Below are 27,965 nucleotides of genomic sequence, written 5' to 3'. Positions count from 1 at the left end.
GATATTCTCTCTTTGAAATCTCTTTAAAAATCTTAGTTAAGCTACTGCCTTGGTAAGACACTAGCAAATATTTTTGTTCCATTTATGAATACACATCATAAAAACAACCACAGCTGAGACTGCTCATACTAAAATACTTTTCAAACATAAATTTTAAGTATTTAAATTGCTTCTACCTAGTATGCCTCACTGTAAGTCTCCTTAGCTGTAGCTGTGGCTCACTTACAATAAGCCACATACACAAAGATCAATTTAATAACCACGAAGCAGGTGGGGACATGGAATACAAAGCATTGAGACCTGCTCAGCACTTGGCAACCTACTCTAAATCATACCTGCAATGCTATTTTTATCTTTTATCACTTACAGGTATTTTTGGTTTCTCTGGATAGATTACATAAAGGTGGGAACAAGCTCTCCCTGTCCTTGGGTACCTCCTGTGTGTTCAACAGGATGCCCTCTAGTGCGTGAACTGTACATGGACTTTCCCACTTCTGCCTACATAATTGCCTATTGAACGCAAAAGCTGTTCAAGGCAGCCTGGGCAGGGCAGGATGCAGGGCCCAGCTCAAGCAATAAGGGAATGACTAGAAGAGAACTAGCATAGACAAAAGGAAAAAACTACTTACAAACCAACAGCACAGAACAAAAGTCTCATCTCACTGTTCCCACCTGAGCAGCAACCACTAGGAAATGGAAGTGACTCAAATGCAAGTGCATTGGCTTCTACTTAGTTTTCTGAATGATAAACATCTGCTGAATTGAAACTATAATTATATCCCTTCATAAACAAATTCAGTGAATCCTTTCTACTAAACTGCAAGATGCCAAACAGTGATGTTAATGGTCTCTGTAAACAAACATGCAGTTTATTTTGTTCACTCTAAATTAAGGACAGAATTCAAACACTGGGCCATTCCCACCTACTGCCATGCAGTGCTGGTAATCCCCCATTATTTTAAGAAACAAGCTGAGGTCTTGACTCAGCCAGCACTCATCTTGCTGAACTACAGCATCCACAGAAAGCATATTTGTTTGAACTAGCACTGATTTATTATTACTATTAGTACTATGTTCTCATATCTCATTAACTTTCGTTCCAAACTGATAGTGTAACTTCCTGCAAAAGCATCAGCTACAATGCACAATACAGACTTACACTAGCATATGAGTAAAAGGATACTGTGCCATTACAGACACACATTATATATTGCATAGCAGATACTTAATGCTTTTCTTCCAGTTAGCAAAGCACTCTCTGGTTTATTACAATGATTATTATAAAGAGTACATAAATAAGTGCATGTTAGTAAGCAAGCTAATGGCTGACTAAAGCACCTAGGTGATGAAATACCACAGACGCTCCTAAAAACATTATCCTGCAGATATAATTCCCAAATAAACTAATGCTATAAACAGAGAAAATAGTTTTAAAATCCATTTATTTCTACCTCTAAGACCAAAGGCGGATAAAAGTCTAAGGAGGGGGAAGGAAGAAGACAAAGCCCTTAGTTAAAAGGCAGATTCAGGTACAGCTGGTGAGGGTGCAGGTGTATGGTACTGCTTCTGTGAAGAAATAGAAATACAACACACAGAGAACTGCAGAGCCCACCCCAAACAAGATATACTGCACCTACTCCATCAGTGCAATAGGAGAAAGCTCTGAAAGGCTAAGCCTAAGCCCTGCAGTGCCTGTGATTTCACAGCCCTGCAAGGGGATGTCAGCCCCCCAGGCACCACCAGCCCCTTTGCTCCCGAAACAAAGGTGTTTGTGAGAAAAGGCTCCATAAAATCTCATTCCTCCCAGCATCCTTCTCCCTTAAGTGCTGCTCTGTCACATCAGATTAGAAAAAGAAAAGAAATGTGAAATTAAACAAGAGAGATTTTGGTTGGCAGGCCTTTCGTTATTCATTTACTGTTTATTATTGATTTTTGTGCCTGTGCAGAATGATCACGTGTGTGTTGGAAAGAGGATGAGTGCATCTACTGAGGGCTGAGTACCCAACGGAGCTCAACAGCCAGGGCTCTCTGTGGGTTCTCTTTGAGCCTGGGTTTTGGATTGTTTGGGTGGGTTTTTTAAACTAAGAAGCTCTCCAGTGTTTACCCTGGGATAAACCACAAACTGCTCTGTCACACCAAGGGTCCACTGCAAAGATGCAAAGGGATAATAATCTGGAGTGGAAGATCTGAGACCCTGGGTGACCCCCAGGGCTGCCGCTGACCTCCCAGTGAGACAAGCTGGGTCACCAGTTACAGCTACAGAGCTACCTTACAATAACTGGCAGCTGGTCTCAGGCGCACCACCAAACAGAGCAGCCCCAGCAGCCCTGCAGTGAACAGGAGTGTATAGCACCACACAAACCCACACGTTAGAGCCATCCAGTTAGAGGAACTCCACTGTATCTAGGGAAGAATAGATTTGTAATGAAGACATTACAAGATATTAATTTCAAGCCTGTATTACAAGTTCACCTAAGGAAAGAAGCAAATGATGCTGACACATCACTGACTCTGCACCCCAACTGACAGAGCATCTGTAGACCTAGACCCTCGAACACAAGGGGGACGGTACTATACAATTATTCAGAAACCTAAATATAATGAATTTCCTAATGAGGACGTTGTTCCATAAGCAGTCACTGCCATCTTGAATGTGGCCTGCAGAACAACTGGGAATTTTAGTTTTAGAAGACAACAGAAGAGTATCTGAAGCTCCTGAAATTTTCAGCTGAGTGCTTTACTAATGACTGGGTTTGGCTTATATCGTGTAAAACTCATGCTATTGTGATAAAGCTTACAGTACCTTGTAAAACTGAAACTTTACCTTGCAACTTCAAGAGCTTAACGAAATGTGTGGGAAGGTAATTGATTAAAACTCTTTAAACATAAAAGCACTTGAGAAACTCTGCGGTTTAGGTTTCAACAAGCCAGCTTTTTTAACACATAATACTCACTAAGTATGTGCATTTAATGCTGTCTAACATGCACTGCTATCTGTTCTGTTTCTTGATAGCTGTGATGTTCCAAACACAAGAAGTCAGCGAATGTGCAGACCTATTTCAGATTGCTGAGGAGTGTCTGGGAGTCGATCACCCTCTTCTACCAGGGCCTAATGTCAAAAAACTCTTGGGTCAACACAAAGGTTTCATTATAGTCAGCAGGAGCTTTGCTGTGCTTCCAAGAGGCAGAACTGCAACACAGCCTTTCTCAAAATAATCATGGAAAGTTAAATTCCATTTCTACCTCACACACACCAACCCATCAGCTAAAGCTTTCAAATAAAGCAACACCAGCTCTGCACAAGTAACACCCACAAGAGCTGGGATGTTCAAAGATGCCCCCCTGCTTTGGTGAGGACAAAAAGTATGGAAGTAAAACAGCATCTGCTAGAAGTGAGACTGAGTTATACCTTAAGAGTTGTATACAACCACTTAATATAGATCACAATAAATACAGTAAACCAGTAAGATTACAGGTTTATTACAAAATAAATAGAGACAACAAGGTAGAAATAGTAGACAGTAATCCCAAAACAAAGAATATTTTTAAATGGCAACAAAACTGCTGAATGTGGAGGGAAAAAATAATAGAAGTGCAAGAAAGGAGATACTGTCACAGGAGAAACAGAGACATGATTCAAAGAGCTTAACACGTTCAAGACATGGCTGAGTGCAAGATGAAGGGAATATACATAAATCATCTTATTGAAAGAAATAGCATTTGAAATACGAAGCCCAGCATCAAGACAGCTTCAATAAACTGATGAAACTCCCCAAACTGTGCCAGAGCACCTCATATTTCTATATTTAATATGCACACCCAACTACTGACAAAGAAGTACTATGTGAAAGTTCAGAGTTTTAAAGATAACAATAAATTACGCACCAGAGGTAATGAAAAATTGGATAAATCACAAAATAAATCATGCCAGACCAGCCAGACGTGTCACTTTATTAAAAATACCCAGTCTTCTGGCCAAGAAAAATGAGTAGCTCTAAACTGTCTGGATTTCAGTAAAGTATTTGACAGTGCCATAGGAAGTTGCTAAAACAGGAGACGTGGGGAAGAGAGAGAGGAACTGGCAGAGATGGAGAAACCTGCAGCTTGCCTGGGAGCACTGGGTTATAAGGAGAGCTCATGGAGCTGTCAACTGAGTATTCTGAATTACTGTGTATTTTCATTACCAAAACCAGAAGGCAGCAAAAGAAGGTTGGTATAAGCTGCCAGAGAAGACAGATCAAAGTTAATCGTGCAGAGGGCAAGGGAGCAGTGTGGGTTTGTGCTTGCAGCTGGTCAGCATGCATGACCACATACTGCTACAACTCACCAAGGAGACACCGACACCAGAAAATGCAAATTTAACTGCATGACTACACAGAAAAATATTTCCATTGGAAGGAAAAATGAGTAATTAGACTATATAAGGCAGTTAATGAAGCCTTCCCTTGGTGTACAATGTACAGTGCTGGTTACCCAATTATGAAATGGGTAGAAATTATTAAATGCATCATGTTAGTATAGGCAAGGACATCCAGCTCTTTTAGGAGAACATGCTAGGATATCCTAACTGACTCAACCTCCTCAAGGGAGGACAAACAGGGATAACCCCATGTGAGTGCATTGGGAACCAGTCATGGGAATTCCTGGCAGTAGTGCATTTTCTGAAGGTGAAGGAGATAGCTGACATGAGCACAAATGCATGCAAGCCAGACACAAATATATCTGGGATGAATAAGATCAAGGTTTCTAACTGTCAGAGCTATCAAGTTCTGGAAAAACCTTTCAGTGCAGTGGTTAATGGGAAGATAACATTAAATATGGCTGGGGTCAGGGATCCAGCCACCTCTCTAGTCCCACACAACACAGCTCCTACCTACTCCTCACAGAAGGCAGGGAGTGAGAATGAAAACCCCAGCTCCTGAAGAGCCTCAACTGTAATACAGGCCAAACCCTCACCCAAAAGGTGATTCTGGGGAAATCCTGCAGTATGAGCACCTTTATAAACCCTGGCGGTAATGACAGCTCCTCATGGCTTGTGCTCCCCTCAAGACTACACGGCTTTTGGGGCTGCTGCTAACACAGCTCTGATCAGCACTTTTAAAGCACAAACTCTAGACAATGACTTATGAGAATATGTAGGACAATGTTTATTGCTAAGGAGATTCTCTTGTGCTTGTATCAGTCCTCCTTTGTTCGGACCAAAGAGCTGACAGATGGACATCGCGACCAGTATGCACTTTTACACCACCCAAAGCAGTGCAGTACAGAAGCCTACTCTGAGCAGACAGATATATCCATTAAGTCAAGCAGTACTGAGGAGACTCTTCTGGCTCCTAAAAGCGGTAGTTCTGCATCAGTGCAGACCTGCATGAGGCTTCCTTGGGTCCCCATCTCTGCAGGGAGAACTCAGCTTGGCTGCAGCATCCTGCTGCTGTGCGGCTGGCTGCTGCTCAAGCAGTGGCCTGAGTTGCACTCAGGGTCTCTCTGTCCCCTTGTCCCCCGCACAGGGTACACCTTCTCCTAACAGGGTGTGGTTTAACCTCTCCAAAATCCAAGAGAATGGTTAGTCCAGGGCTCTAAGCAGAGACCTGTGTAAAACATATCAGCTGGGCACGCTGCTATCAAGTTCACTTTGGAATAAAAAATAGCAAGAGAAATTTCACATGGAAGACTAAGTGCACTAGTGGATCATATATCCTTGCTCCAGACCAAGCCACGCTGTCAACAATTTTCAGTCCTCGACAAACAACATACAGGCAGTGCCATCAGAACATTTAGTTATATGAAGATCAACATCTACGACACTCTCAGGTTACAAGCACATCTTCTTTAGAAGTGAGTGGCAGCTTTACAAAATATGAGGACGATAACATTTATGGTGCTTTAAATCTGATCTCTGAGCGTCTCGGCACTGAGCACAAGACCTAACGTATCAGCCTCACAAACTTGACATTTAGCAAGCCAAGTTTATTTCTAGAAAGTGAGCTGGAAATTAAATCTCATGGTTGCAACTGGCACACTGTGCAAAAGAGGAATCTTAATGATGACTGCATTTAATTTCTGCCCTATAGCTTTCATCCTTCTAATTGGTATATTTAAGTGCACTTAATCACTTAAGCATTGAACCTACTGCAGGGGTAAATCTCCAGTTTAGACTCCACAGTAATAAATCTTTTGTCTTCTCTCAGCAGCTGGCGAGATGATTTGGACTTTGAATTTAGGTCCTTTCCTCAGGCTTAACAGTAACAACTTGTTTGTTCTGTCTGCTGAAAGCATGACATTAACTCTTGGTTTTAAATGCATTATCATTGCTTAAGCTTAGTGCTCGTTGTGTTAAAACCTGCTGTCCTTCTAAGAAGCACTTCTAAGTGCCCAACTAAGAAGCACACCAACAAAAAACCCAATTAGCCTGTGCTGGGAGAGTACAAAGCAACTTTAACTCATTAGTATTTACACAGCATCACTGGTCCACATGACACTTCACAGACACGAGGACAAGCTGGAGTTTATAACACAATCTTTCAATAGATGCCTCCAGTGCCACAAAGAGCTGATTTAAAAACAGGTGGAAGTAGCCTTTGGACACTCCTCCTTTTCACAGTTAACGGAGGAGTAACACCCCTGAAAGCAGCTCACAGCCTGGCCACAGCACCAGGCTAGGTTTTATCTTGAATTCTGTGACAAATGCCCTAAATTCCTGAAGTAACTCTGGTAAAGAAAGGTAAAACTTGGATGCATCCATCAAATTACAAGAGGGAAAACTGCCTTTGAAGAGGCTGTGAACTCTATCCCTTGGTTTTGCTACAGGCTTCCTGCAATACCTCAGTAAAGTATTTAGGCCCCAGTTATGAAGAACTCATGCATATTAATTATCTTTGCACTAAACCCCTGGGCCTATACTTGCAGAACAAACCATGCCATTAAAGACTTGTAGGAGCAGGGTCTCATTTCCCCATGCCATAGCTCTCCCTGTGCAGTTCAGCACAGCTCCCAGTTGCAGTCACCATACCAACAGCTGCCTGGAGTGGGGCCTTGTGTTTTTAGGGACAAAATATGTTTTTAACAACTAGCTTTGTTATAAAAAAGCTGAATCCTGCCTTGTTGCGACTGCTGCACCAAAGACTGCTCCTTCATCCTTTTCTGACGGTGACGTTAATTTCTGTAGCTTTTAGTCCAGAAGAAGCTGCTCGGTCATCCAATACGAGTCACCACTTGAGTGGTTTTGTTTGCTTTACCACTTGCCAACAAGACAAATAACCCTCCCTTCAGCACAGCGCTTGCCAACTGACCGAGCTATGCACAGAAACCTTGGACTCAGTGGGGACGGCGGTCTGGCACATGCACTCAAACCCTGGCACATCCGGGGACTATTGGAGCCGCCGTGCTTGCACAACCTGCCTGCACGTTGTCAGTGATTGCTTCCAGCAGCGTGTGAGGGTTTTAAAATCAGTATGATAGGGTTTTTACTAGCCAGCAATCCTGTTCATTAGATTTCAGTCCTGGTCCTCCCACTACTGAGCTGGGAAATCCCCATCACACCGACAGTCTTAATCCCATGATAGTGAGAACTGCAAAGCCATAGCATCATTTGCCATAGCATCATTTGCCATAGCAGTTGGGTACAAACGCACACATCTTCAAAAATTTCCTTTAGAAACATACTTGGCATGTGCATTACTCTGCATTCAGCCTGCACCCACCCATTTTTGTAAGATTTGTCTCCCCCATAATAAAAGTTACTTAAGTACCTGCTATTTTTCTCCCACCTTACAGTTTACAGTGCAAACAACCACCTCTCAATTCTTTGTTCTATTCAAGTGAGGGCATTGCAAGTAGCATGTCTCACAGCCAGGCTTCTTCTTCAGACCACAGGTAATTTGTCCCCAGTTCCACCAAGGGCAACACATGCATTGTAACCCCAAATATTGAGGAAGCTCACTATGTTTGCCAACCAAATTAAAGCACTTACTCCTCCTTAGCTACAGTCGAGTTCTTCTGTAGCTTCTCTGTGATTAGATAAAGTTTGAGCTTCCTTACACTAGCAATGTGCTCCATGTATTTCCTCTCAAGAGATGCTGCAGTTTTCAGAGCCCACTTTAAACCACAGGCATACCATTCCCTCCCAAATCCCTGTTTTATCCACCAGCATCATCTTCCTAATTCCTGCTAAGTGTTGCTCTCCAGGCAAGCATTATATCCTTCAGTCTTTCAGTTAACGTGGAGCTTTGGCACTGAATTATGTATTTCTCTGAGTCCTTTAGGCACTGACACCACTGAGCACTTCTTGTGTCTTTCACAAATACAAATTCATGGTCTGGATTTTTGCATTTGCTTTCCTTACAAAATAACCACATACACAAAAAAAATCTATTTTAAATTTTGCCTTTACTTTAGAATCACAGTATTTTCAGGGCTGCTCAGACAACTGGGACCTACAACCTCTGTGAACAACGGGGCTTATGTTCTTTCAGGCTAAATATATCCAGGCACCCAGTGGATGTTTTGGGAAAATCCCACTACACATACATGCAGTTTTAGGAGGACTCCTGAAGATTTCCATCAGCACACAGAGGACACCAGACTTCTGTCAGAAGCTGGCAGTACAACTCCGTGCTCGCACATCAGCCAGTGTCACAGCAAGCTCACTCCAGCTTTTATCAAATGTTGTTGTGAAGGTTCTGGCTTACTCATTCCCCCTGAAATCCTGGCTGCAAATCTTCCAGAGCTCTCGCAGGATGAAAGTCCATTTCTTAAAGCAGTGTTTTCTGAAAACCTTGCATTTGCTACAGATTTCTCTGAGTTTCCTGAACTTGATGCTGACTGAAAAATTAAACTCAAAATCAAACTCCTGAAGAAATGCCCAAATGGACAGAAACCCAGTATCACTGTACCTGCATCCATCAGGAATTGATCTAACAAGTTTTGTTAGGGCTTTTTCCCCCACAAGAATCGAAAGTTTCATCTATAAAGGCTTCTGTCAAAAATAACACACTGCTTTCATGCACATCATATTATTTTCCATAAAAATTAAAGGGAGAGTTTCCAAGTGTATCACACTGAAAATACACACACTTAAAATGGTTAAAATCCGTTTTAGAGTAACCTCTTGAGTATTAGCCTATATCCAGGCAACAACCAACTTTTTGCAAAACCCCAAAAGGCAGACCAAAGAAACCTCTAACATCCAAACCCTGCCTGGAGGCTCAGCAGCCACTAGGACTGCTCACAGTGCTGTAACTGATACAACTGAAGGCAGAGGTTAACAGTAAACAAAACACTGTTTACTTTAATTCCATTAGGACTGCAGAAAATAAGATCAGTATTTAGGAAAGACTTCATTTACACTCTGAGAAATGCAAAAACTACAAGAAGTGGTCTGGGCGCAGTGGGCAAACTATTGATATAGCTGGTTTTGTGAAATCCAGATGCAGAATTAATGCTGACCTCGGCAGAATTGCTCACCTATTTAAAATTGTGCTTTCAACACTCAAGTTCATACAAAAAAAAAACAACCCACACTCTGCTGCATCTTTTTATCTTTTCCATCTTTTAGTGGCATCGGGGTTTTGCTCCAGGTTTTCCATGGGCAGGTTACCACACTCCTGCAGCTCATGCAGCAAAACCCATCTCAACAATGGCACAAGACTTTGAAAGAAGGACAAGCAACTACCAGCAAGCCCACAAATATAAAAGTAACTGTCCTTCAGCTCTTCTCCACAGAAAGCAGCTGCTCACTCATTTTTAATCTGTTTGAAACTCCCCAGCCTTGGTCAGGTTAATGTTTTCCAAGACTCATGATTAACTTCCTGGGCTTAAACTCATGAAGGGGAACAATACCTCCTGACCATGCTGTCAAGATGCTATCACCACAAACACACCCCAACATGCCCAGCAGCCCCAGCACCAGCACCCACAGCCATGCTGCCTGGCCCAGGGGGGACAAGCCCCCCAGCATCCAGTCCCCCAAGAAACCTGCTGCCCCAAGGGTGGTTCACCCATCACTGGCCCACACGCAGCTCCAGGCAGACAAATATCACCAGGAGGAAAGAATGGTTACATTTTAATTCCAGTGAATGTGTTCTGCTGCTGCCTGAATTTGAGACCATGGGAATGAAAGTTACTTATTTCTCACACCGTTTGTAGCACATTGTACCAGTGCCCAGTATAGATCTGCAAGGTCAGGAAGCCAGAAAGGGAACACCAGAAAGATGAGCTGCATTGAGAGCAACCACCATCCTCAGACAGCATAGCCTAAACCTGACAGGCATGCTTCACCTCCTCCACCTCCTGCAGTGTTTCTGCGTATAGAATCACACCCAGTGTTCTTGCATGGTTAAATATTGGATAGTTTCCATAATGTGAGGGAGGGTTCAGTGAGATAGGAGTGGTCCAAGGGATTTACTCACAAAAGTCTGTGAAATGTACACATCAGTGAATGCATCTGAGGTGGAGCAGATCACCATAGCCTTTGACTGCCTAAAAACCTCTCTGCTGTGGGTCTTCACAGAGATGGAAAGAAAAATGGAACAGAGGAGACACTTGAACACATTCTATCTGCTCCGTCCTCCTGCCCATGCACACACAAGTGAGGAACCTGGTGCTGGTCAGTGCCACAGGTGCTGCTGCACCTGAGCCTCTTCCTCCTCTCCAGTGGCTGGCACCTTGTGCAGTGTTTCAGGCCCTGGGCTCTAAGAGAAGGCTATTACCTGGTCACAAACCCCACCTTAATAAAAGCCCTGGGTAATGGTTTCAGTAGGAATGCCATAATGATGATTTAAAATCTCATACAGAAGAAAGGCACCATGTTCCTCAGAACACAGCCTTGTCACAGCTTCCAGTTCCCCATCAAGGTGATGTGGTCCTTACTCCTCCTGCCACAGCTCTCCTGGGGTTACTGACCTCGGGGGCCCAGCAGGACAACATTACTTGCTTTCTTTGCTGCTGTAGGTTTCTAACCTCCCTTCTCCAGACATTCAACCGGTGGCCATACAGGGCCTTGCTTTGGTGCAGCTCAAGTGGGATGTCCCACACAAAGCTAACACTACTCCAGAGACACTGACAGAGCCAGATTCAACACAGAGCTCATACCACCAGATTTACAATTCACACTTTTAGTAAACCAGCTTTTCCACTTTCTCTACCTTCAGCAACGCAAAGGCTTCCTCCTGTCTGCCTTGTCACGAGCCAGTGGTACTTAATGCTCTGGTTATTAAGCCCATCTTTCTGTTGCACTTTGAAAGGATAAATAAATGATCAGAATCAGTTTAACTTCTGGGACCCTCTCCTTCTTCAGGCATGACCAGAAAGCCAAACTTACGTCAGGAAAAACAAGCTGGGTTGCCCATTTTTAGAAGCCGTGCAGCCCAATTCAGATTAATGTGGGGTCCAGAAATCGTGGGAGTGCCAACACAGAAGGAAAATACAGCACGTTATACAAAATAATCACGTTTGTCCTAATTATTTTGGAGTAAGATGATAACACCCACTTCCTCAGCTACTTGTTCTGTATTTGGTATTTTAGCCTGGCGTACCAAGTCTCCTCTCCTGCTTCCTGGCTAACGGTACAGTTACAATAGTTCAAGCACTCCTATTCATAAAGGATTTTATTATATGTTTTGCACATCAGGCTTCAACAAAATGCAAAATCCATGAAACAGCACAGATTTTTCAACATAATTATCATTAATATTTTTATGCAACAGACTAGATTTGCCTTTGATTATACCACAGTAATGCACTCCACTGAGGATATTGAAATTAAACTTGCCCTAAACTGTGAGGATTTCCAAGCCTGGAAGCCCAGTGAAACACACAGGATGAGTGCTTGCAATACCATGGATGCCAACGCTCTGGGTGTGCACACCTGTACAACAGCAAAAGAGGTGGAAAAAAGGCCCCATGCTTCACCTTAATAGAAGTGGTCTATCTGGTGAAACCACCCACAGTTACCCCGCCCACACTGCCCACTGGCCCAGCCCTTGCTGAAAACCCAATCAAAGCTGTATGCACACCAGTGGCTCCTGTTCTGCCATCTGATTTGAAGACTTCCAGCCATGGCAAACCCAAAGGTTCTTTAGCAGCTGTTCATTAAAAATTAATGCCTGATTATGACTAAATGGAGCTTTCACTCTGCTTCCAGTCATCAATTCTTATTATGTTTTTCCTGATTAAAAGGCCGTTTCTTTTTCCCCCATTACAATACCTCTTTACTGTAATTCAGTAACCACCCAAGCAGAATCTCTTATTCTGATGCTTCTCTCAAGCACTTTTCCACTATCTTGTCCAGCTTTTCAACTTCCTTTCAAAAAGACTGACATCAGGCATAGAAAAACAAAATCACACAGCAGCACGAAGTACCAGCCCCACTGGTAGGTACCCTTCCTAACATACCATGCTTGTCCTCACTACCACAACAGCCCAGTGAGGCACAGCTTAAGACGTTTGATCTAAGTACCTAAACCCTTTTTAAATCACTATCCTGTGAGGTGCAAATCAAACCTATGGCACTGTTTCTCCCAGCAGCTGCCTAGCCCTGTGTTTGGTGGTACTGGAAACCAGTTTGTTTGACCTCAGCTCACCAACAGATCCAGCCTGTTCTGGGAAAATGCCCAGTCATTGTTTTTAACCACCATACTATTTCCTTATGTCATGCAGAAGTTTTATGAGCAACATTTATACTTCTATTTTCACATCACTGAGATATATTTGATTAGTGTCACATCAGGGGCCATTAGTTTATGAGCAACCTTAAACCAGTGACAGTACCCTATTGAGATCAACTGGGGAGGAAAGGGGGGAACACAATAAAACAGACTGGTTTTAATCCACTCACAAAAGCTTTGAAAAACAAAACAAAAGAAAAAACCCTCAACCCTCAGCCGGTGCTGATTTTTTAAATGAACCCCATTTAGGAACAGATGATGCATAAGGGCCATATTGTGCCTATTGTTTTCCCTTGGTAACTAATTTTCATCAAGTGCTTTGGGACTTACTGTTAATTTCTTCAGTCTTTTTAACCCCATCGATACTTAAAACACACAGTTGTGAAAAAACACTCCTATTTACAGATTTTATACTGTCATTCTGCTTGCATTTGGGGACATTTCAATGAAAACAAAGATGACTCAGCTGAATGCAGACCCAAGTAACATTTCAAATGAGAAACTGCATCAAGAATTAGCTGGTTCAAACTAGTAGTGACAGGACAAGGGGGAATGGCTTTAAACTGAAAGAGAGGAGGTTTAGGTTAGATATTAGGAGGAAGTTCTTCACTGTGAGGGCGGTGAGGCACTGGAATGTCCACTGGAAAGCCCAGAGAAGCTGTGGCTGCCCCATCCCTGGCAGTGTTCAAGGCCAGGTTGGATGTGGCTTGGTGCAACCTGGTCTAGTGGAAGATGTCCCTGCCTGTGGCAGGGGGTTGGAACTGGATGAGCTTTCAGGTCCCTTCCAACCCAAACCATTCTGTGGTTCTATGATTCAGACTCTGGGAAAAAAATAACATGGTCGCAATTAGGTCTCAGATGGATGCTGTGATTGTTTTCCAATGGTGAAAATGATAATATAAAGCTTTGTGACATTTCTGCTTGACAGCCATGGCCTGCAGTGTTTACCTGGGCCATTTGCATTACATCAACCATTAAGACCAAAGCAACAAGAATTACATCCTGTTCTAATCAGTGTGCAGCAATGCCAAAGCAAACAGGATACTTGCTCAAAAACATATTGAGCAAATTTGACCAAAATTGTATTTAAAAGTAATTTTAATTGTGTTTACACTTAAAGTGAAAATTGCAGTATGCTGCATTATTTTCCATTTTTTTATTTTTATTCTTCTTTTATGCTGGATTTGCCAGCACAGGCTTAACAAATGAGGACAGAAAGACGGACAGGCACATTCAGGTGACGTTTGGGCTCCCAGCAGCAGGGATGCCGCATGGGTTACATCTCACCTGCACCCACAACAACGTGTGTGGGGGAAATTAAATGATGAGAGTACATAGGAAGGAAAAATAAGCAATTTCAAGACAAAGATGGAACTGCCCAATTCAGACTGGCCAACACTGCCTAAGTTAGTTCTGATTCAGTATAATAACAGCATACTACCTCATTAAGGTAGTTATTAAAGTCCTAACAGTTAGGACTCATTAAAGTCCTAACAGTCAAAGCAAAGTCCACAGCAACAGTGATAATCTTCCAGTGAACTTGTGTGCTCACCATTTGTCATCATTCAGAAGAATAAGCTGGTATCTATTTTTTATCAGAAACATATCTTTTTATCAGGAACATAATAAAAGTTTCAATCCTGTTGAAAGAATGCTTGAGTAGAATATAAATTGTATGGGAAAAGGTATTCATTTCACTCCATGCACTCCCTGAATACAAGCGTATTCCACATAATAACCAAGATCCTTTTTATCCTTCAAAGAAACCAAGAACTTTCCACAAATGTAATTTCCCTTTGGAATCCCTCAAGCACACATATTCCACCTGCTCCTAGGAAAACTCCCAGAAAGAATGTGCTGCCCTGCAACTGAAGATGGGTCGGTATTTACATACTCACCCTACATCAAAGATAAGCCTGTTATGGAAATGAATTGAGACGGGGCCCATACGTGATGCAAATTACTTTTGGTTGTTCCTGACTTATGCTTGTGAGCTGAACAAGCTACACAGTTTTTACTCAACAGCCTAAAGTTCTCCAGTTTACTCTCAAAAGTACACAAAGAGCACAACACTGGGGGTGGGAAGGGCAGTTTTGCTATTTAGCATTTATGCAATAAATATAAAATGCAATAAATAAAACCCCAGCCCTGTATAAACAGCTTAAGCCACTACCTGAGAAATCAAACATGTAATATTTTCTCAAAGAGCCTGCTATCAAAACTCGATTTGTTAACCCCCCTAGTAAAAATCCAGCGTGAAATACAACTCCAGCAAGCTTCAGCTGGTGCATGCCCACGGTTTGCCCTATGCTCCTGAAGTCATCTTGACCTCCCCACCTCTACGAACAGCATTAAAGAGGAGACAGAGAAGCTCCCCCAGTGCCACCGCAGCCCTCACACCCCAGAACTCAGTTTGGGGGGCACAAGGCCCCAGTGGAAAGTTTTGCTGCATCCCTCAGGTAACTCGTTCCAACAGCCAAAACAAGCGAGAGAATTATAAATCCCCAGCGGATGATCTCCCTGCACACCACCAAACACCCTCTGGGTGACGCTGGGATTGCTCCAGCCTGTCCCTGCTGCAGCACAGCTACCGTAAGGCGCCCAGCTCCAGTGGGGAGCTCTCCGCTGAGCTCTCTGCGCACCTTCAAGCCCGCTTGGGGCTGCCCGGACCAAGCACAGAGCCCACCAAAAGCCAACAGGGGATCCCATCCGCACCACCAAGCCACGGGGAACTCCGCTACCTCCGGGTCCACCCCCCTGCCTTAGGACGACAGGAGAGCCAGGCTCCTCCGCGGGTTTTACGCCGATCGCGGAGTACCGCGGGGAACGGTGGGGTTCGGGCTGCCAGGTCAACCCGGCATCCGAGGGGGCAGCAACCGACCCCTTCCCCCGGGAGGCAAGAGCCCCGAGGGAGGAAGGGGACCGGGAGGAAGGGGACCGGGGCTGCCTAGGGCGAAAAGAGAGCACCGTGAGGACGATCGCAATCTACCTGTGGTTAAATTGTCATTGATCTTCAGGGGCACCCTTAAGATGTAGACCAGGAAGAGCATGATGAAGAACCACAGCGTCCAAAGATAAGTCCAGGACCAGACGATGCAAGACTTGAGCTGCTCCAAAAATCCCGTCCCAGCTTCAGCCATGTTTTTGGAGGAGAAAAAAAAAAAAAGAAAAAAAAAAAAAAAGAAAGGGGGGGGGGGGGGGGGAGGTTTGAACCCAGCCCAGACGCTGCTCTCTGCTGCCACAACCTCCCACAGTGTGCAGGCGGTGCACGCCTCACCGAGGCGGCTCTCCCCCTCCCACCGCACCGACCCGTGCCCCCGGGGCGCTGCCGCTTCTCCCAGCGCCGCGTCCGCAGCTAAGATGGACTCCTCTGAGCACAGCCCCCCCCGACGGCAGCCGAGCGGGTGGGGGTTTCGGCAAAGCCACCTCCGTGGCAGCTCGCCCCCCCCACCCCCTCCTGCCTTCGAGGGGCGGGGAAGGGAGAGCCGGGACCAGAAACTTCCCCCCCGGGGGTGTGTGGGGAAGGGACCGGACGGGACGTGCTGCGGCGGCAGCTCCAGACCTGGCCCCGGCCGTGGCCACCCCCCCCCCGCTCGGCACCCCGCGGTCCCGGCAGCTGCATGATGAAACGCGGGGAAACGGCGAGAGGCTGCGGGGGGGGGGGGGCGTGGGGGGAATGGAGAGGAAGGGGAAAAGGAAGGATAGGGATGGGAAAAGAGAAAGAGGAAAGGGAAGAGGGTAAAGAAAGAGGAAAAGAGGAAAGGGGAAAGGTGACAGGAAAAGAAAAGAATAAAAAAGAGAATAAAAGAAGGAGAATAAAATTTAGAAAAGAGAAAATACAAAAGATAGGAGAAAAGTGGAAAGAGAAGAAGGAAAAGTAACAAAAGAAAAAACCATGCAACTCTTCTTTATGTTTTTCAACAAGAATTTCAGGCGGTGTTCTCATGCACCAGGACTTTAAGCCTAAAAAGGGCTCTTGGGATTTCTTTTCTTTTTTTGGTTGTTTACTCGCTAAGCTTCTTGCTGGGTAATATCTCAAGCTTCAAACTGCAGTTTTGCTTGTAGCTGTGTGCAGCCTGCCCACAGCAGGGTCCTGAACTGCAGCTCCCCTCTCCATCCCACCCTGGAAGACTGCACAAGGAGTGCGTGTCTCCCGTTAACTAGTGCCAGTACAGCAGAAACGTCGTGCAGTTGTGCTGGGGTGGAAAACACCTCTCTTGTTCCGGGGCTCTCGCAGAGGTGCTGCTTCATGTGGCAAGATTTGTCAACAGAACATGGCAGAAGTCCCGGGGCCGGCTGAACCCTGCTTCGTTCTCTGACGTTCCAAGGGTTACACACGTTGAAGGAGACGTGCACTGTGTATTGCAGTTTGTTTGGATTTCTCTCCCGTGTTTCCACAATCTCTGTCCCGTAGGATAACACTTTCCAACATTTTAAGAAACAAGCAGCACTTCTTAAGCAGTACCAAAAGAATAGAAAATCCTGGAGAACTTTTCCTACTGCTCATAGTCACTCTGTCTTGGGATTTTCTAGTCTGCCAGTGGAAATATCATCATGGGGAAAAACAGAGTTTCTTTTCCAGAGTGTTTGCAATACTTAAAGACATTAGACCAAAATAAATGTGTAGTTGTACAAATCGATCCCTCCTCATGGCAGCAAAGGCACCGCATTGCTTCTACCAGCCTATACTATGGCACTTGAAGCTGGATGGGGAATACTGGCTGTGTCTTGTGTGTGTGACAGTGAGGGGATCTTCCAGTCAAGGGGCTGTGGCCTCCGTATGGGAATATTGGTGCAGACGTTTTTCCTGCTAATAAGTCACAACACTTTTAAAATTAGAATACACAGAAGAACTGCAAAAAGGTCATTTAAAGTTTAACTACATACCACAGAAAACCACATTTCAAGTCTTTCGCCTTCCCCTTCCAGTTATAAAGGCAAGAAATACTTAACAGATAAGTCATATCTAAAGAAGTCAACATTGTTGCATCATGCAGTTATTTATAAATCAAAACATTCATCTCACAATCTCTTCTGTGTTAGTAAAAACCCCAAAACACTAAGGTATTTTTTCACTTTTACAGTTTTTCCTCTACATATTTTAGTTTTCAGAACATTAGTGCTTATATTATAAAAATAACTGTGCTCAATGGGGCTTTTTTAAACTTTGTAAACAGTGAGTCCTTTTCACTCTGTTAAACAGTCTTTTATTGAAAGATTGGAGTGGACTGGGTTGGTTTCTTCAGCTCTGCTTTGTTTATATCCCCTGTGTTACTAGAAGATGAAAACACTGTGAACTGTGCCCACTTAAAACACAGTTAATAGTTTTATGCCTCTCTTCCTATAAGCACCTTCTTCCCCTGGAATTACAGCAGTTACTGATGTCTTGCAGCAATAGTCTGCATTTCACTCCTGGACCACTAATGTTTTTGCAGTGAGCATAAGGTATTTAGAAACCAAACTGGCAATGGAGTCCAGCTCTCCAGGCTGCCAGTAGCACACTCCAGTGGATTTCCTATTGGATTCTATACACCAAAGTTAATAATCGTCATCATCATCAAGACAGAAGCATGTGTCCAAACCCAGCTGTTTGCACGAGGTGAAGAGCAAATCCCTGTTAGGATATCTTGGCTCATGACCAGCTGGGCGCACTGGAATGTCAAATTACATCTCTGTTGTCCCTATTAAAGAAACACCTCAGCTGACATTCAAGACAAGTTCACAGTTCAGGCCCTGTTTAACACAAATTATCTCTCCACTTTCAGTTCTGTTCAAAAGAAGTGCCAAGTATTACTACAAAGCCTTAAAACATGCATTTCACAAGTCAGAGAAGCAAACTGTTTGGTACTATGAAGGGACATGATTTTACTAAGTGTCATCTGGCTCCAGGCACTCATTTGCTAAGTCAAGACATAACAGAACACAGCTGAAATGATCATTGGACAAAAATCATTTTGAAGAGTCTTTTACATTTCTGCCAAGATTTTCCACTCAATGACCTCACTTGTTTAAGTGTTTTCTCACACAAACCCTCAGGTACCCCAGTTCCTACAATACCTGCAACTGTGAACACTACTGGGTTGCTTGCCATGAACCTGGTTCTGGGTTCCTGGTTTCTCATAGGACTGTGGGTGACTTTGCTAAGTGAAACCAGGAAGGAGAAGCGATGACAGTCCCTAAACATGAGGTACAGTGAAGTTACTGTTTTTTTTCCAGAAGAAAGAAATGCTCTTGAACTTGGGTCCCGGCAAGTTAGAGATGGGACCACTGTGCAGCAAGGGTCCAGTTCGAGAATTGTGCCCACCTGATCTTCTTATGGGTCAAGATCCAAAGTAGTGGGGGTTGAAATGTTTGGGTTTTTTTAAATGTACCTTAAAATACCTTCTGTTGGAATGTTTCAGAGATCAGTAATGTTTTCTAGGCCCACAGTGTACAGCCCCTTGGAGCCCAGCTATAAACCAGGATTGCAGCAGGTTTCCGGGCAGGTGAGACATGGCCAGGCATGTTTGTTGAGGACATTCAGAAGGGGCACAAACAAGACCCACATCAGCTCCAGACATCTGTGAGCGCTGGGAAACGTTGTCAGCTTTGTTCAAAGGGGCCAGGCATCCCCCTGACCTTCACCTGATGCCTGGTTAGCAACTGAATCCACCTAAGCAGTGTTACACACACCACCTTTTAATCTTGATACATATTAAACAACAGTATCTATATGTATGCAAGCATGTATCTACACGAGTATCTGCATACACATAAATACATAGGCCTATAGTGTATCTATGCTATTAAGCATAACAGATGCATATTAAACAATATCAGAGATGAACTGGAGATGGCAGTCTAAACTGGAATCAGTGATGCTAAGGAACAGTGTGCCAATGGAGTGAAAGCACTGGAGGAGAGTTCACAGGAGCACATACCCAGCACTTCTCAGACATACCTGAATAAAATGGCTTGAACACCTGCAAAAAGCTGCTTTCAGGTAAAACATAGGGCCCTTACCCACAGTCTGCAGAACTGAAAATATGCTAGGAAAGACCAAAATAGAAATCCATGCTTAATTCACAACTTAACCAATGTATGTTCATTGAACAAAGATATTTCAGAAGTATGCAACTATGGACTTCCAAACAGCGTGCCCAGGCTGAAGATTCTGTTCCCCATCTTAAGTGAGATTTTACAGTTTGACATGAATATCCTTCAGCTTAAAGGGAAACAGTCAGATTTAAAAACACACCATCATTACTAGTGAGGAAAGTCAAATAATTGTTCATATGCCTCGAGCACCACTTGTGAAAAAGCTTAAAGTAAACTGGTGTTCCGTATTGCTTCCACAGCAGTATGAAGGCAGGGACGTGGGGATGAAGCTCTGCCTGTTTCATTGGTTCGGAAAGCAGGGGAGCTGGGTTTGAGAGAGCTGAAAGTTCAGATCCCCAGGGACTGCTTAAACTGAAGGAGGAAACAATGGGATGGCAAACCCCCCTAAACTCACGGGGCTGTCCATGGCCGTGGGGACTGCCAGAAAACAGGGTGATGTAGAATGTGCCTGGGCAGTTGCAAGGGAGGGAGGAAACACCAACCAAGAAGCCACCCTAATTGCAAGACAAAAACTGAGTTACAGCTGGCTCAGGAGTTGGTCAGTCATCAGGGCAGAGACAGGGCAAAGCAAGGTGTTACCAAATAGCTGGTGCAGCTCAGAGCAGTGTGTCAGTATTTTCAGGTAGCGATCAAAATAAACCCTAACCAGAAAAGAAAACCACACAAGCCAACAACTCCAAACCAAAAAAACACCCCAGACCTGTTTTCCTCTTTTGCCTAACAAATTACTTCACTCCCTAAAAATGAGATGGGAATTCCGCCCTGACCATCAGCACACTTAGGCATTAGTGAAGGGCAGAGTGCCCTATCCCGAACACACACATTTGCTAAAGCACATTGAAATTCTGTATTTTTTTAAAAACCAATGGGAATATCCCCCCGTAGCAGATACATTTATGAAGTCGATGGACACACACATCCAGTGAGGCATTTTATGGAGATCCTCTATAAAAACCAGGTGGTGGCCCAGGATAGGTCAGTATTTGTACGGGATGGTACATGCTTTGAGTTCATAGAGGAATCATGCAAGCTGCGAGGCTGGTCCCTGGTTGAAAAAGATCTCGGCAAGTCAGAGTCTGGCATCTGCATCCACACATGTTCTGTACGTCACGGAGGCAAACAAGGCTGTCGGAGAAATGGGGAGGCAGAAGCAGATGGAAAGAAGCCTGAGGGAAACCAGTGTTGGCTTGTCTCCCCCCTCCATTTAGGTTGTGGAATAGGACAAGAGCTCAGCTCCCCACATCCATGCTTTGGGCTTCAGCCAGACAGCAAATCTGGGTTGATTTTTGTTTTGTTTGGGTTTTTCTTAAGGAGATGCATGGAATTCTGTTGCTGTTCAGTATCTTGTCCTTTTTCCTTTTTCCCCTTTTTTTTTTGTAAGAAAAGAAGATGTGGAGAGTGACCTTTAATTTGCTGAACATTGATACTGTATTTAATAACCAGACCTTTCAGAGAGAGAAAAAGGTCTCAAGTCCTCTGCTTTGAAATCTGCAATTAGCAGAGCAGAGTTCATTTCCCCCCTATCATTTGCTAAACCAGCATCTTTACCAGCTATGTATCACTAGGAACAGAAATCCACTGGCAGTTATATTTTACTTAATCTCCAGAAATTCAGATGAAGGAGACGGAACAGTCACGGTGCTGGGTCATGCACAGATAATTATTGCTGTTTGAGGCTGGCAGCTATTAATGATAAGAACAGCTATGATTGGAGGCAGAAGGGTACTGAGATATGTGTTGCTAAACATTCTCTGCCATGGAAGCAGGTAGCATCTAAATGGCACACCATTCCCTTATATCACAGCTAGGTTTGACTCCTGGCCACTGTGTTCCCTGTTTTGCACCCAGAATTCTTCACATCCAAACTCCTTTCTCACAGCATCCTTTCACTCGTTCCATCCTGCCTCCTGTTCTAGTAGTGAAGCAATCACTAACCCAAATTACATTTACCTCTCTATTTATGTAGGTTGTAATATTGTGGGAAAAGGAGGAACATATTTTGCTGATGTGTGGTGAGAAAATGTACCAAATAGTCTCTATCTAAACAGAAAGCCTTGTTGATAACCTTGATGTAGTTTGTTAAGGTGAAAGAGCTCTGGAAATGAAAAACCATGATGGCCATTTCTTGCGTAGACGTAACCTGGCTGAAAAATCTGACATTTCAGAGTAAGCCTGGCCTAGGATTTAAGCTAATCCACTCCCTAAATGCACATGAAGCAGCAGAATAACCCCACGGGCATTGTTTCTCACTTCTGAGGTGGCTGGGAAATACAGCCCTTGCTATAAAATATTTCTTGCTCTGTCAGCAGGAGCTAACAACACATCTCAGGCACTGCATGGGCAAGTGGTGGGTCCAGGGAAGAGAGAATGAAGCTTCCCACCAGTAGAGACACCTGGACTGACCAACATCCTAAAACAAAGCTCAATGTTAATTGTTGGTGCCAACTTCATACCTTGCCTTGAAGTGGGCTTTGTTACCTGAACACAGGAGGCTTTCCTTCTCCTTTTAATATTAATCTGAATAGCTCACATCTCTTTTCTTGTACATTATTCAAGTAGATTCTGTACTCTTTAGCTAAACCCAGATCTAGGTGAATTCTGTTATGGATATGCTTTTATATCACATTTTCCATTACAGCCTCATTCTGATTGTGAAGAGCATGGAAGAGAAAGGCGATGGAGTCCCACCTGCTCTGAGAAGATTCTCTTTCTTCTCACGCTGGTAAGCTCCAAGTGAAGCGACTCTGTCATAAATTACTGCTCGCTTATATCCCGCTCAGCATCTCTTATCGTACAGCGCTGAGTCTACTGCACAACTGAGCTTAACAAACAGCCTTTGTTGAGACTGTTGTACACATTGGTGTGAGGTGGGTGCGCACAACCCCCAGAAACACAGTGCTTTTTCCACATACCCTGCTGGCTTATTGAGAGCAAGGTGTATTTGTACTGAAGCATCAGTTGATACCTGCAGCCTCATTATTCAGTGCGTATCCCTGGCCCCATTTACTACTTGTTATTGAAAATTCTTAAATATATATATATATATATAGCACATATATATCAAAGATGGTAGCATCTTTTATGACACTTGGCACTACAGTACCACATTCTTCATCTACTTCATATAGACTTTTCCCATGATTTCTTTTGCAAACATAAAGCTGTGATGGAGAAGGAGCAATACTAAATATAGTCACTACTATGGGACCTTGTGCATTGCTGAATACTCATGACATCGTATTTGTTGAACTCCAGCCTCAATTTGAAACAGCAAGTGCTTCTGCAAATTTGGGCTTCTCTGGGCTTGCATGCCCCCAGGTGAGAAACACAAGCCACCCATAGCAAAGGAGGATTATAAGGACCATTAACTGGAGACAAAATTCTCCTGAATCCCAACCACTGCTGCTGCTGTATGGGGGAAAGAGTGGTGGCTCTGCAGCTGCAGGGAGAACCAAGTACTGCAGTGGCTGTGAGAAAGCACCAAGGTCAGAGCAGCAGGTTCAGTTCTATCACCAAAATACTGTGCAGCGGCTCTGAATACGCAAATGGAGCATAGTGACACTTGCACCAGAGCTTTATACAGATACAGACTTGTAAGAGGCCAGTGTTTCTAAAAGGCTCTTTCTCTCAGGTGTATTCTCCTTGCCAAATGGTGACCACACAAGGTCACTCGCAGCCTCCCACGATAGGCGTGACAGACATGCCGAGCATCAGCGTCTTCTGCATGCTGGCAAGGACAACACATGCAGGTAATGTTTATCCAAGTGGCTTTCAATTCCCTCCCTTCCCATTGTACCCTGCCCTTCTGAAACACTGCCCCTTAGGAACAGGACTCATTTTAATTCCTGCTTCTACTATTCAGCCATTTTCAGAAATAAGAGCAGAGTTTCTTCTGCTTTTCCAATTCCTTTTCCTCAAGACATTTGTGTATTCTTCCCTCAAACTCCTTGGAAAATTAGCTTTTAGGCTTTTTCCATCTTTAGATTCAGGCTGTTCCCCAAATCTTTCTCTCGTCTATTTTGTGCTTTATCTTCTATGCTCAGGAGACTTTAAATCCTTAGGAACTCCTACAGGCTAGCCCAAGTCTGCTCCAGCTAACTGATTTTAATGACATACCTTCTCCTCTGCTGCTCCAATGGGAGTTCTTCTGTCCCATCTTGATTCCATAGAAACACACATCCAGTGAATCCACATGTACATTTGGCTCACCTTCTGTTGAGACAATCACTGCAGCTGAAGAAGCCAATTTCTCTTCATCCTGCTGACAACTAGTTGCTTTGCACAGCAGCAGGGAAGAACAAGATGAAAACCCTGATGGGCAAGCAGGGAGCTTCACTCATATACTTCCATTCTTTCTCAGTATTTCCTAACCTTGCTGCAAGCACAAAGAGCCATGTTGAAGGCCCTTTTCCTTACAATTTCTTCAGCAGACCATGAGAGGTTCTGAGTAAAGGACATAATGGTTGCTGCTGAACGTTTTCATCTGTCGCCATGTGATATAGCAAACCCATTATCTGCACTGAAAATCCACTGCTAGAGATAACCTTGGAACCTCTTCCACTGGGTCCTTTACTTTGTTGGCAACTTTGATTTTTCCTAGAACAATATTCCTTGGTTGTGGGATTGCCAAGGTTGCATGTGGTACCACCCTGTTTCTCTGCCTTGTCATCATCTGTGTTTTGAGGCACTGGATTACCATACTGCATCATCAGGTACAATTTTGGTAGCAACTTTACTATTTCTGGAATGATCTTATCAGGAAGGTGGGGTATCAGGTAGGTGGATTTCGTCTTTGGGAAATCACGTACTGGCACTCTCTACATTCTTCATTTACATTCAGGTAAGTAACTCTGGTCACACCATCTGCAAAGCACACAGTATCCAGCTGAAGGAGCTAAGGAGAGGTAGACAAGTTCTTAAATATGAAATGATGGCTCATTAGGTTTAGTAACAAAGTGGGACAGGACACATACTCATTAGCGACTTTATAATGGATTCTTTTGCACTCAGAGAATCCGTTTTGTAGCAGCCTTCGCATTGCAGCAAAGACCTGGAACAGGAGCAACACTTCAACTCTTCATGAGCATATGGCATTTACTTTCTTAGCAGCATCTCTCAGGCCTAGTCTTCTGCAATTGAGCTGGCTCCTGGTATCTGTGACAGCTAAAGGACTCTTCATGCTCAGTAGGTGCCTACAGGAACTTTAAACAGGCTCTTGAATGACACATGCTTTTCTAGTACCCTGTAAGAAGTTCTAGCTAATTTGGTGAAGGATACCACCTATCCCTGCACATGGAATTGTTGGGACACATGGAAAATGCTTTCATGGATATGTTAGGCCAGTTACCATCGAGCCTGCATCAGTGCATGGCAGGGGATGTGAGACTGCCTCAGTGCTTTTGAAAACAGGACAAGTTCTTCTGGAGCACTAGCTCAGGCTGCCTTGTCAACTCTGATCATTGATCCCTTTTCCTCCAAAGAGAGAGAAAGGTAGGAAAAAAGCATATTCTGCACTTCTTAGCACAAGAAAGAGTGGTGCCTCACTTTTGACTGACTTCAGTGTCTACAAGGTACTGCTAAACAAACTGTCCATTGTTGGCACAAACATTCCAGATAACAAGGATCCAGCTCATTATTTGGACAAGTTCACAGCAGCCCCTGACCCCTTATGCCACAATGCCTTAGCTCAGATTCCATTTGCTGGCTGGTCCATATTATTAGGATAGAGAACAGTCTCATTTTTGTACACTCTCAGTGCCTGCTTTGTCAATGGAGAAGGATAACTTCAGGTACACATACCTAGCAGTGGTTCGTTGGTTGTTTTTTCCCCCTCCTCCTTACTATGGCATAGGCTTTAAAATTATACCCGAAATCTAAATGCTATTGAAAACAATGCTAGAGAATATCGTAACACTCAAGGCCAGATTCTAGCAAAAGGAAATCCAAGCACTATGCTAGTATCAGGATAGTCTGCAATAACATGGAGGACCAAAATGAACAATATGCAGAGAAAATCAAGCTTCTAAAAATGATCAGCAATCAAAAAGCAGGATGTAGAGTGATAACTTAAAAGTACGGGATTTCATATAGAAATCAGAGTTGCTGGATTCAGTCTTTACTGAAGCTACACAGTTCAGAGAAGCTCTTCAAATACATAAAATGTGTTGCAAAGAAAATGAGAGCAAACTGTTCTGTATGCCCACTGCTAAAAGAGGTTAAGATGCAGCAAAACTTAGCATTTCCTAATATTTACCTTTATACTAACAATACCAAAGCCTGACAAGAACTTGGAGGAGAAGGATAACCTTTATCACTAGCAATTACTTTCAGAGCAGCCATTCGAGGATTTTAAGATTTCCACTGTCGCTATTGTTCAGAAATCTTCCAATTGAGTATCCGGACTTTAACCACAACTGCTCTTGGCCAGTCGTGATTTTGCTACCTCATGTTCCTATTTTTACAACTAACTGAAAGGCTTGCACAGCTGACCAGTTCTGCAGCCGCTGAAAGCTGGTTTAACAATGCAGCGTCATGGTCAAAGGAAAGAAGGAAGCAGATTTTTCTTCCTGCTTAGTTAAAAATTGCTAATGGCTCTTGAAGCTGAGATTTCTACTCCAGTTGCTCACACAGCTATTAAGTGGCACAGCAAAGTTGCACAAGTACTAAAACCACCTGTTTATCTTTGGAATATTTATTTATTTTGCAATTAACTTCCACTTTTTCCAAGCCTCTTTCCCTAATTCCCAAATTATGTGGAAGTTATTTTTACACAATACCTGTTACAGGGCAGCCAATCACAGTAGCAGACGAAAATATTGCTAGCAAATAAACCTACCAAGTATTACGCACTCATTCTCGCAGAAAGAATAACTTACATATTCACAGCTCCCTTCTTTAACTATGGAAAAAAATCTGATGCAAATTTTTCCCTTTCAAAAAGAGTTCAGAGTTGACATTGTCACACAGAAAACTGACACTTCACGGGTATGAGCAAGCTAAGTTTAATCTAAACCTAGTTTACAGTTGCACCAGAGGAAGAACAGTTTCAGTCTTTCCAGTAAACAAATGTGGCAGAAACTGTGCCTGTGTCACCAAGTAATTCAGCACAAAAGGGGTGAACCCACACAATCAGCAGTTGATGTTCAACCTCGCTGTCTATAGCATATACAGCCTGGAAATTTGAAGACCAGGTTTATTCTTTTCCTCCAGACATCCTCAACACATAGATGCTTTCAAGCTGCCTGAAGGAAACCTCTGCTATGGAGTCACGTAACCATTTGAAGGGAATCTGGCACACGCCGAGACCGCAGCTCCGAGGTTCCCAGAAGGAAGTGAACTTGAGAGCACCAAAACTGCTTTGTCAGCTGAACTACCATGTGGCAAGTGGGATGAGAGAAGGATTTAATACAAACTACACAAACTACATCACTGCCGTAGGTGCAGCTGGAGTCATCCCCTAAAGAGAACACATCTATCAGGATGTTCAGCCTCGCACAACACCATTAACCCTGGGCCAAATGACCATTCACTACAGTGTTCCAGCTGAACCAGCCAGCAGAATTGTTACCAGCATGTAGAGCATAAGAAGCAGTAGTGGTGTAGTGGTATCAAAACTACAATGATTTTGAAGTTTCATTCTACCTGCAGTATGAATTTTAAGACAGACATACAAAAAGAGGTGGCTCAGGAGAACCCAAAAACCAAATTGCCACTCCCCTTGCCTATGTTCACAAAGAAGCTTAAAACTACTTGCAGAAATTAAAATTCCTTCGTATAAAAGGGCACTGAGATGCATAAGACATAATACATTTCATAAACACAAGCATTTTACAAGTCCATATTACAAGACATAATGTCCAGTACATCAGCATTTCACAATACAAAGCTTGTCTTTATATTTAAAATAGAGTATAAACAAACAGTAATTCACATTAAGACAATTGCCACAGCACTATTTCTCAGAGAAAGTGCTTAACCTACACACAGTACCCTGAAGTCTACCAATCAGGCTATAAAGTTATCCAATTTAAAAGGGGTAGGGTAGAAACAAAAGGAAAGAGCAGGGACATCCAAAATATTTGAGAGACATCAAGAACTCCAAATGTGCCACGTGTCTGAGCTGATACTCCGATCAGCTTCAGCTGGGGAGTTGTCACCCCTAAATATGATGCAACATACCATCTCAAAAAAGTAACAGAGTAGTTC

At 43.6% G+C, this 27,965-nt stretch overlaps 1 protein-coding gene across 2 annotated transcripts in view; it reads right to left on the bottom strand.

Annotated features, from left to right (window-relative positions):
- The window catches only part of ST7 (suppression of tumorigenicity 7), a 150,218-nt gene extending 134,391 nt beyond the window's left edge, over positions 1-15,827 (bottom strand). For both annotated transcript variants that reach the window (XM_005146072.3, XM_031046300.2), the window contains exon 1: positions 15,652-15,827. In XM_005146072.3, coding sequence (XP_005146129.1) covers positions 15,652-15,802 — 151 coding nt within the window. In that variant the 5' untranslated portion in view covers positions 15,803-15,827. The remainder of the gene's footprint in view (positions 1-15,651) is intronic.
- Positions 15,828-27,965: the final 12,138 nt, after the last annotated feature.

Source organism: Melopsittacus undulatus, chromosome 5 (genome assembly GCF_012275295.1).
Source record: "Melopsittacus undulatus isolate bMelUnd1 chromosome 5, bMelUnd1.mat.Z, whole genome shotgun sequence".
In the NCBI taxonomy this organism is placed as follows: Eukaryota; Metazoa; Chordata; class Aves; order Psittaciformes; family Psittaculidae; genus Melopsittacus; species Melopsittacus undulatus.
The sequence above is the reverse complement of the archived record's forward strand: the minus strand, read 5'-3'. Positions and strand labels throughout refer to the sequence as shown.